Source organism: Pygocentrus nattereri, chromosome 28, assembly GCF_015220715.1.
Source record: "Pygocentrus nattereri isolate fPygNat1 chromosome 28, fPygNat1.pri, whole genome shotgun sequence".
NCBI lineage: Eukaryota > Metazoa > Chordata > Actinopteri > Characiformes > Serrasalmidae > Pygocentrus > Pygocentrus nattereri.
In genome coordinates this window covers 20,621,256-20,630,061 of record NC_051238.1, presented here as the reverse complement: position 1 = coordinate 20,630,061, position 8,806 = coordinate 20,621,256, and the positions used below count along the sequence as shown (strand labels likewise).

General features: G+C 45.8%; 2 protein-coding genes across 2 annotated transcripts; one reads left to right on the top strand and one right to left on the bottom strand.

Annotated features, from left to right (window-relative positions):
* Nucleotides 1-2,076: 2,076 nt before the first annotated feature.
* On the top strand, nt 2,077-5,214 carry seta (SET nuclear proto-oncogene a). Its single transcript, XM_017702838.2, has 8 exons — nt 2,077-2,384; nt 3,443-3,500; nt 3,608-3,750; nt 3,863-3,966; nt 4,058-4,171; nt 4,278-4,448; nt 4,565-4,684; nt 4,858-5,214. The coding sequence occupies exons 1-8, from the start codon at nt 2,312-2,314 to the stop codon at nt 4,879-4,881; spliced, it is 807 nt and encodes a 268-aa protein (XP_017558327.1). The 5' UTR covers nt 2,077-2,311; the 3' UTR covers nt 4,882-5,214.
* A 557-nt stretch (nt 5,215-5,771) lies between these two features.
* Nucleotides 5,772-7,460, bottom strand: si:ch211-51h9.7 (uncharacterized protein LOC558400 homolog). The gene is made up of 3 exons (XM_037535703.1): nt 7,394-7,460; nt 6,768-7,252; nt 5,772-6,280 (listed from the first exon to the last, which is right to left on the bottom strand). Exons 2-3 carry the CDS (start codon nt 7,174-7,176, stop codon nt 6,126-6,128), a joined length of 564 nt encoding a protein of 187 aa, XP_037391600.1. The 5' UTR covers nt 7,177-7,252; nt 7,394-7,460; the 3' UTR covers nt 5,772-6,125.
* Between the last annotated feature and the right edge of the window lie 1,346 nt (nt 7,461-8,806).

Genomic DNA, 8,806 nt, shown 5'->3' with positions numbered 1-8,806 from the left:
CGTGTCCTACTACTCCTACATTAGAGCCCTTACGCTGCCTTTTTACAGCCAAATGGACTGTAAGTCCAGCTTACCACACCTACGCCCTAGTTTCAAATACATTTCAGTGGAATTTTTCTTTATGAAGTTGATGAACGAGAATAAAATGCCAGTCTTTTGCCAATAGGGAGGCTAGACCAGTGAATATTAGGATGGAGCTGCAAGTTATCCAAAGATTTTACACTTGCTGACTTAGTGAGTCACCACAGTTTGGTGACCGTTTGGCTTGATACAAATATGATAAGAAAAGTCAGATTGTTCATGGAGTTCCTGCCGTTTATGAAGCCATGAAGCCTCTATAAACAAAATGCAATAACTTTTGATGTTCACTTAAATTCTATAATGTTACAATAACAAGAGTATTCACTAAACAGGGTTTCTCAGTTAACCACATACATGAAGTTCAAAGTTAAATCTGTCCATTAGGAGAAGATGTAAGAGAGAAGTTGGTTTAAAATCTAGTTCAAGGCGTTTTTCACCAGGCAAGGTTTCTCAGTTTAGTCGGACAGCTTAAGCCCAAAGTCAAGCCTATGCAATGGCATAAGGGCTGAGGGACATTCATATTGGACACAGGCTTAAGTGTTATAGCTCCCTGCTTAAGTGTGGCCCGCAGGAGGTCCCCCCAATTCAAGGAGAGAGCGAACACTTTTTGATACTATATTTAATTTATTAAATTTATTAAAATTAATCATTTTATTTAAATTGATAAATTAATTTATTCATCTTTTTTATTTTAAGAATGGCCTTGTTCTACATGTTCTACTAACAAAATATAATAGTTGCACTATATGTAAAATATGTCTAAGTTTTGAAAAACTCAAAACACCTTTAGTTGTGTTTTGTTGTCTTTTTGGCCGTCGGCCCACTACGGGCACCCCTGATCCGGACAAATAATAATAATAATTTTATTATATAGCACTTTTCATGCCGGTGGTAGCTCAAAGTGCTTTACAGACAGATGATAAAACAGATATAGAATCACCAGACACTTTATTAGGTACCAATTCTTAACACAAACAGCTAATCAGCCAATCACATGGCCGCAACTCAACGCATTTAGGCATGTAGAGGTGGTCAAGACAACATGCTGAAGTGCAGACCGAGCATCAGAACGGGGAAGAAAGGGGATTTAAGTGACTTTGAACGTGGCGTGTTTGTTGGTGCCAGACGGGCTGGTCTGAGTATTTCAGAAACTGCTGATCTACTGGGATTTTCACACACAACCATCTCTAGGGTTTACAGAGAACGGTCCGAAAAAGAGGAAATATCCAGTGAGCGGTCAGTTGTGTGGACAAAAATGCCTTGTTGATGTGAGAGGTCAGAGGAGAATGGGCAGACTGGTTCCAGATGATAGAAAGGCAACAGGAACTCAAATAACCAACCAGAATCTCTGAGGAACGTTTCCAACACCTTGTTGAAAGTGTGCCACGAAGAATTAAGGCAGTTCTGAAGGCACAAGGGGGTCCAGCCTTTTACTAGCAAGGTGTATCTAATAAAGTGGCCAGTTAGTGTAGAAGAGATCATTAGCATTTAATTCGAATCAGAAATTCGAATTAAAAGTGATCACTGAGCTTGACTGTGTAATAAAAGGTGTAACTGAGCTCCACAGTTTAGCCTCCTCCGTGTTTTACAGAGGGCGGCCGCTATCCGCAGATCTTAGATCACGTGCTGGAACGTAAACAGACAGTCTGTGATGTCAGCAGGTGCTTTAGGGTTGTTCTGAGCTTTTAAGACCAGCAGTAGAACCTTGAGATCCATCCTGAGTGATCCGGGCAGCCAGTGCGGCTCCTTCAAACCTGGAGGGATGTGATCTCCCTTTGTAGTTTCTCCGTTGAGGACGCTGCTGCAGTTGTGATTAAATCGTGGCCACCGCGTAAAATAAACTCGGATTATTAAAACGTTCCCGTCGGATCCCGCCCTTTTCGTGGGCGTTCCACAGAGCTGTCAATCCGCGGCGCGGGCCAATCCGGCTGCAGAGCCGAAGCGGGTTTTTTTTTTTTTGAAAGGGGCGGGGTTTGCGCTCGGCTTGTGTGCGGGGCGCGTTCTCTCCGAAAGAGAGCGCGTGAGCGTGGTCGCCTTAGTGTGTGTGTGTGTGCTGCGATCGTGTGCGCGCGCTTGCGTGTACTCGCGTTTCCTCGCTGTAAGTTGTGCGGAGGAGCGCAGCTCATTTCGGCGCGCTACTTTCCCCCCCTCGTTAAAAGGAGGCTTCCTCTACCTCACAGAAGTTTTGGTGAGTCTCCGCCGAAAGTCCTCTCGGTGAGACAGCGGCATCATGTCTGCCTCGGCGGCCAAAGTGAGTAAAAAGGAGCTGAACTCGAACCACGACGGCGCGGACGAGACCTCTGGTAAGGAGCGAGGGCCTCGCTCGGCATCGCCATTTTCCACTTTCTCTGTCTACTTTCCCGAAAGGTTTGCGCTCCCGCCCGCCCGCTCGCGCACGCAAGGTCCGCGGACCGGAGCTGATTTTCGCCCCGCTCGCCGCGGCGCTGTATCGGGTCATGATTGGCTACGGTCGCCGCCTGGTCGGATGCTGTGAGCGCTCCTGAGCGGGGGAAGGCGCCGGTGGTGGAGGCCATGTTGGCTAGCCGCTACAGGCTAACGGCGCCGCTACAATGGTGATCCGCGGCTTGCTAATTTCGATGTGCGCCCCTCTCCCGCGCCGGGGGGATGTGTTGGGCTTCCCCCGCGCTGTTCGGCCGGAGGCCGGAGCTGGAGGGAGGCGCGCTGTGCTGGATGAAGCGTCGAGCCGCCGCGCTACTTTATTGTTGTTGTGGGCTAGCGCCGCCTCCGCCATGATGTACACCGCTTAGCTTTGCGTGCTAATTGTCGTTTATGCGCGCGGACGAGGGGGTGAATGATCCTCCGTCCGCTGTTAAACAGCCCCGGCTTCTCTCGCCGTGTTCTGGTGGTCGTGTGTGAGCGGGTTGGGGGGACCGGGCCTGCGTAGCATTGTTCAGGGAAGCCGCCGGGGGAGCGGAGTGAGGCTCCGCACATTTAAACCACGCGGCCCGAGGAGCAGGAAGCGGCGTCTCAGCTCCGCGCTCGGCTCTGCTCACAGAGCGGGCGGGCAGCGGGACAGCCGTTTCCCGTCGAGAGCATCCTTAGCGGTTCGCCTTCGTTACTCTGTTGGCCTGTTTGTGCCCAGAGAAGAGAGAATCTCTCTCTCTCTCTCTCTCTCTCTCTCTCTCTCTCTCTCTCTCTCTCTCTCTCTCTCTCTCTCTCTCTCTCTCTCTCTCTCTCTCTCTCTCTCTCAAAGTAAAAGTTAGAGACTGCTTGTAGAGGAGCTGTTGTGGCGTTTTGGATTAATAAACGAGTTATTATTATTAGGGGGGTGTAATTGAAGGAAAAATGATCTGGGTCTGTAACGTTACTTTCTCTTTCTCCATCCCATCAACTTCTTCAGAAAAAGAGCAACAGGAAGCCATCGAGCACATTGATGAAGTACAGAATGAAATTGACAGGCAAGTCACGTTTATTTCATATCTAAGTATATAAATGGTACACATCGCGTGTGTGAAATGCCCTTTTCTGCCCCCCCCCCACTAACACTTCAAGTTGCCCGTTGTAGACTGAATGAGCAGGCCAGCGAGGAGATCCTCAAAGTTGAGCAGAAATACAACAAGCTTCGCCAGCCGTTCTTTCAGAAGAGGTCAGAACTCATTGCCAAAATTCCCAACTTTTGGGTTACTACATTTGTGAACCATCCACAAGGTAAGCAAGCAATAATCGTAGGCCTTGAAGGCTTTAATGTCCACATGGCTGTGATATTCTAGGTCTAGTTGAAATTGATGAGAAAACAAAACCTCAACTTTCTGCCCTCTAGTCTCTGCTCTGCTTGGCGAGGAAGATGAAGAGGCACTTCACTATCTGACCAGGGTGGAAGTAACAGAGTTTGAAGACATAAAATCGGGCTACAGAATAGATTTTGTGAGTGTTACACTTCTGGCTTCGGATCAGATGAATCTCAGTGACCGTTCCTTAATCATGACTTGTCCTGTTCGCTGCTTTTGTTTTGCAGTACTTTGATGAAAACATGTATTTTGAAAACAAAGTCCTTTCCAAAGAAATTCACCTGAACGAAAGCGGAGACCCGACCCCAAAGTCGACAGAGATCAAATGGAAACCAGGGAAGGTGAGTGGCACATTTTGCCAAGCCGTCATGTAAAGCTGTTTTACCTCATTTGCTCTCAAATGATGCATACGTGGTGTTAAGAATATAATTCCCTGTTCCCCTGAAGGACCTCACAAATCGCCCCAGCCAAACTCAGAGTAAAGCAGGCAAGAAAAGGCAACATGAAGAGCCGGAGAGCTTTTTCACTTGGTTTACCGACCACTCTGATTCGGGAGCAGATGAGTTGGGTGAGGTTATAAAGGACGACATCTGGCCCAACCCCCTACAGTACTACCTGGTGAGCGTTGCGAGTTTTGCTACCATTCATGTTCTGAGTCTGTAGGTTTGTTAACGTCATGTGAAATGAGTGAGACGGTTCTCATCAACTCGGTCACTATCTCACTTTGCCTGCAGGTCCCAGACATGGAAGACGAAGAAGGTGAGGGGGAAGATGAGGACGAGGATGAGGAGGGTCTGGAGGACATAGATGAAGAGGGGGAGGAAGATGGAGAGGAGGAGGATGACGATGGGGAGGTAATTCTAGATTGGGCTGAGATTTCCATCCATATGTAATACCGTTTAAATCTGTGAAGTCCTGCAAATAACGGATACGTGGTGTAATTTGTGATCTGGATTTTACTGGTTATGCTTTGGAAAAGGATGATGGTGCTTTTTTTAAAGTCTTAATGCTCTTCACCTCATTGCAGGATGACGATGGAGAGGATGACTGAAGAAAACATCGAGCATAATCCATCTTTACCCGGCCCTATTACAGCCACCCCAAACAACCCACCTGCTTCTTTGGCGAATTTTTTGGGCGCAAGATTTTTTTTTTCTTTTGTCTTTTTTATTCTTTTTCGTTTCTTTCCCCTCCTCGGTTGTTTATTTTGTGCTCCATCTCCTGTCATTTAATCCTGACAGTGCCATGTTGACGTTCCCCCCTGCCCCCCCAAGAACACTCTCACAATAAACTGACTGCAAAGTACTGCCAATGTGGCATGTAACATCTCAATTCCCAAGTACATTTTGAGGTTAAAATAAAAAAAAAAACTGTAGTATCAGCAGCACGCTGTCTGGAAGTAGACTTGCAAATAGCGATTCCTTTTTTTTTTATATATATATATATATATATATATATATATATATATATATATATATATATATATATATATATATATATATATATATATATGCATAATTCTTCCTGTTTGTGTGGTTAAATGAACAAAAGCCATGGTGCGTAGTGATGTGCTAGTTCTAGCATCCTCCTTCACGGCTTTGTTACTTTACTCATGGTGTTACAAACCTGTTGATCATTTTATTTCTCCTTTTGTTCTGTTTTTTCCTATGGGTTGTGGTTTCAGCAGCAGATAAATCACAGGCTCATTCCTGTCCCCTCTGTAACCTTTGTCAGTTCAGGAGGGCTTAAGTCTCAGTGAGGGCTGAGGGAGGAAAGAGGGTACTTGGACACCATTTGGAGTTTGTGGTTTTTTTTTTTTTTTTTTGTTTTTTTTTTAATTCTTGTTTTACAGACATTCATCAGATTTGAAATGACATTTTTGATAAAGAAAAAAAAAATAAAATCTTAAAAAAAAAAACCTTAAAAAAAAAATCATGCTTGTAAATTTTGCCCCCCCCCCCACTGCCTTGGTTAAGTTTTGTGTGGTGTATGTTCTACTAACCTTATACTTCTCACAGGAGAAAATTTAGCTGTTGAGTTTGCTTTGTTTAAAATAAAACTTAATGTGAACACCATGTTTGAGACTTTTCCAACTGTAATAACTAAGGTGGGAGAAAAAGCAGCGTGTGGTGGTTAGGGGCGGGGGGACTTCTGTTTTGGGTGGGGTTGTCCAGACCTATAACCTGCTCCTTTTCTGTCCTGCTGCCAAATTTGACTTCTTGAGCACTTCTATTTTCATTAAGCCCTTTGGTTAAGAACAGTACCACTGTTTGAGATGGATGAAAGCTTGATTGGTCAGCTTCTGAAAGAGTTTGGTGTCATCAGGAGGCTGGATGCAAACTGCTCCTGCAGTAATCTCTGAACAATAAGGGCTACGAAAGTCTGGTCCGAGTTCTCGAAGTCTTGTCTTGTCACTGTCCGAGGCCAGTCGCTCGGCTGAAAGGCCCAGCCTGGAAAGAGACACGAAGGTGGTTTTAGAACAAACGAGTGGTTGTTTATCTGAGTTACATTACATGCATTTCAATAAGGGAGTTCCTAGAAAGCTGCACTTGAATGATCTTCCCCAGGTGCAGCACAGCACCTGTGATGCCCCATGACTCCTCAAGGGTTCTTTAGTGAAGGGAGAAGATGATTATAGAACCATTTAATGCTTAGATCTTTGCATGGTGAAATGGTTCTTCAGATTGATGAATGTAATATTGTTCCATATAGAACTTTTTAACAAAGCAATAAAAGGGGGGTGATGACAAAATAACTGGTGCTATATAGAACCAGTTGGAACCACTTCAGCTTGCAAAGAGCTGATGGGTTTATATAGAACTCACTTGTTGTAAATATAACTGTTCCCTTTACTTAAGAACCAGAAGAGGGTTGCATACAATAACTTAATAAAGGCGTCAGTTTAGTAACCCGTTGGTATTCCATCGCTCAGCCCACCTAGGTGTGTTTTGCATCGCGGACAGGTGGCTACCGTCCAGGAAAACCCTGGAAACCAGGTGAAGTGTTTGTCCGCCGGCCAGTGCTTCAACACGTCTGCCTTTCTAAACGTGATGAGCTCGAACTGGAAGCCTTGAGGGTTTTCGAAGAGCTGCACGGTGGTCCTTCGCTCTCCGATCACGGTGTCGTTCCGGTGAGAGAGGGCCAGGCGACTCGGGACGAAACTCAGATCTTTCTCCAGAGCCACCTCATGACCGCAGGACCTGCACAGGAGCAGACCCTCCGAGCTGGAGCAGCCCCGGCAAACGCCCGCCTTCTGAGACAGCACTGCGGCGAGCGGGACGACCCAGAGCGCCGCGTGTAGCTTTATTAGGTGGTCTGCTGTGAAGGGTCTCCTCGCTGAGAGCATGTCTGAAGACGGTCGCTGAAGCAGGTCGACTCAGACCGTGTGTTGGTGGAGCGTCCGCGCTTTGTTTACCAGGAAGCTAGAGAGAGAGAGAGAGAGAGAGAGAGACATAGAGAAAGAAAGAGCGCGTCAGACGAAAAGTTCCATCAAGCCTCTGAAAATTTATGAAATACAGGATCAAAAATGAGAACAGAAACGGTGGTCTTGCCGCGCCACCCACCCCCAACTGCCGAACAGTTAAGAGCAACGAACAAAAAAAAAAACACTCGAATGAAATATTGCCGCCTAAAGGTGGGAGGACTTTATTCTCGTTCTCCCGAGTTTAATATCCCGATATTAATAGCCTCTGCATAGGTTTTGCCGATCTGTGGTCCGTCTTTTGTCCGGCGTACTGTGTGAGCCCCTTTTACCCTGTTCTTGAATGGTCAGGACCACCACAGGGCAGGTGTTAATTTGGTCTTGGGTTATCTCAGCACTGCAGTGACGTGGGGATGGTGTGTTGCGCTGGTACGAGTGGATTAGACACAGCAGTGTCTTGTGGGGGTCCTTTGAAGAACAGGGGGCTTGCACAGTACGCAGAGCAACAGATGGACTGCAGTCTAATTGTAGAACTACACGTGTATGGAATGTGAAGCTGATAAATATGAATTATTATTTTCATGTGAGGATCGATTCTCAAAAAAAAAGAAAAAACCTGTCAGGATCAATATTTCAATATCAATCCGCCCCTCCCTACTTTATGTATTTGCAAACGAAGTTTAGCAATAAAGGGCACATATCCTACATTTTTACTGTACTTCGTCCACTGAGGCCCACTTATGAGATTTGTGGGGGTTTATGGACCAAAAACTGTCCTTTTTGTTTCTGTGACTTTAAAGGAGAATTCCACCATTTTTAATCAAACCTTTTGTTGAAATGTCAGCTAAGTCTGATATACACTCACCAGCCACTTTATTAGGTACAGTGCTTGCTAGTAAAAGGTTGGACCCCCTTTTGCCTTCAGAACCGCCTTAATTCTTCGTGGCAGACTTTCAACAAGGTGTTGGAAACGTTCCTCAGAGATTTTGGTTGGTTATTTGAGTTCCTGTTGCCTTTCTATCATCTGGAACCAGTCTGCCCATTCTCCTCTGACCTCTCACATCAACAAGGCATTTTCGTCCACACAACTGACCGCTCACTGGATATTTCCTCTTTTTCGGACCGTTCTCTGTAAAGCCTAGAGATGGTTGTGTGTGAAAATCCCAGCAGATCAGTAGTTTCTGAAATACTCAGACCAGCCCGTCTGGCACCAACAACCACACCACGTTCAAAGTCACTTAAATCCCCTTTCTTCCCCATTCTGATGCTCGGTCTGCACTTCAGCAAGTTGTCTTGACCACCTCTACATGCCTAAATGCACTGAGTTGCAGCCCTGTGATTGGCTGATTAGCTATTTGTGTTAACAAGCAATTGAACAGGTGTACCTAATAAAGTGGCCAGTGAGTGTACAGTGGTGCTTTGTAGAGGAACTCTGATTTGGATTTATGTTCAGTTGTGGTGAATGGTACAATAATGGTAAATCTGAGAAACGTCTTCTTTGGGGACTATTTGTACCCATCTCACATGAATACGTACAAAAAGGCATTTTAGGCCA

Excerpts from the sequence above, each read along its gene's own strand:
- seta (XM_017702838.2), top strand. The coding sequence starts at position 2,312 with ATGTCTGCCTCGGCGGCCAAAGTGAGTAAAAAGGAGCTGAACTCGAAC. Across the intron at positions 2,385-3,442 it reads CGGCGCGGACGAGACCTCTG|AAAAAGAGCAACAGGAAGCC; the intron begins GTAAGGAGCGAG and ends CAACTTCTTCAG. Across the intron at positions 3,967-4,057 it reads CGGGCTACAGAATAGATTTT|TACTTTGATGAAAACATGTA; the intron begins GTGAGTGTTACA and ends TTTGTTTTGCAG.
- si:ch211-51h9.7 (XM_037535703.1), bottom strand. The coding sequence starts at position 7,176 with ATGCTCTCAGCGAGGAGACCCTTCACAGCAGACCACCTAATAAAGCTA. Across the intron at positions 6,281-6,767 it reads GCGATGCAAAACACACCTAG|GCTGGGCCTTTCAGCCGAGC; the intron begins GTGGGCTGAGCG and ends GTCTCTTTCCAG.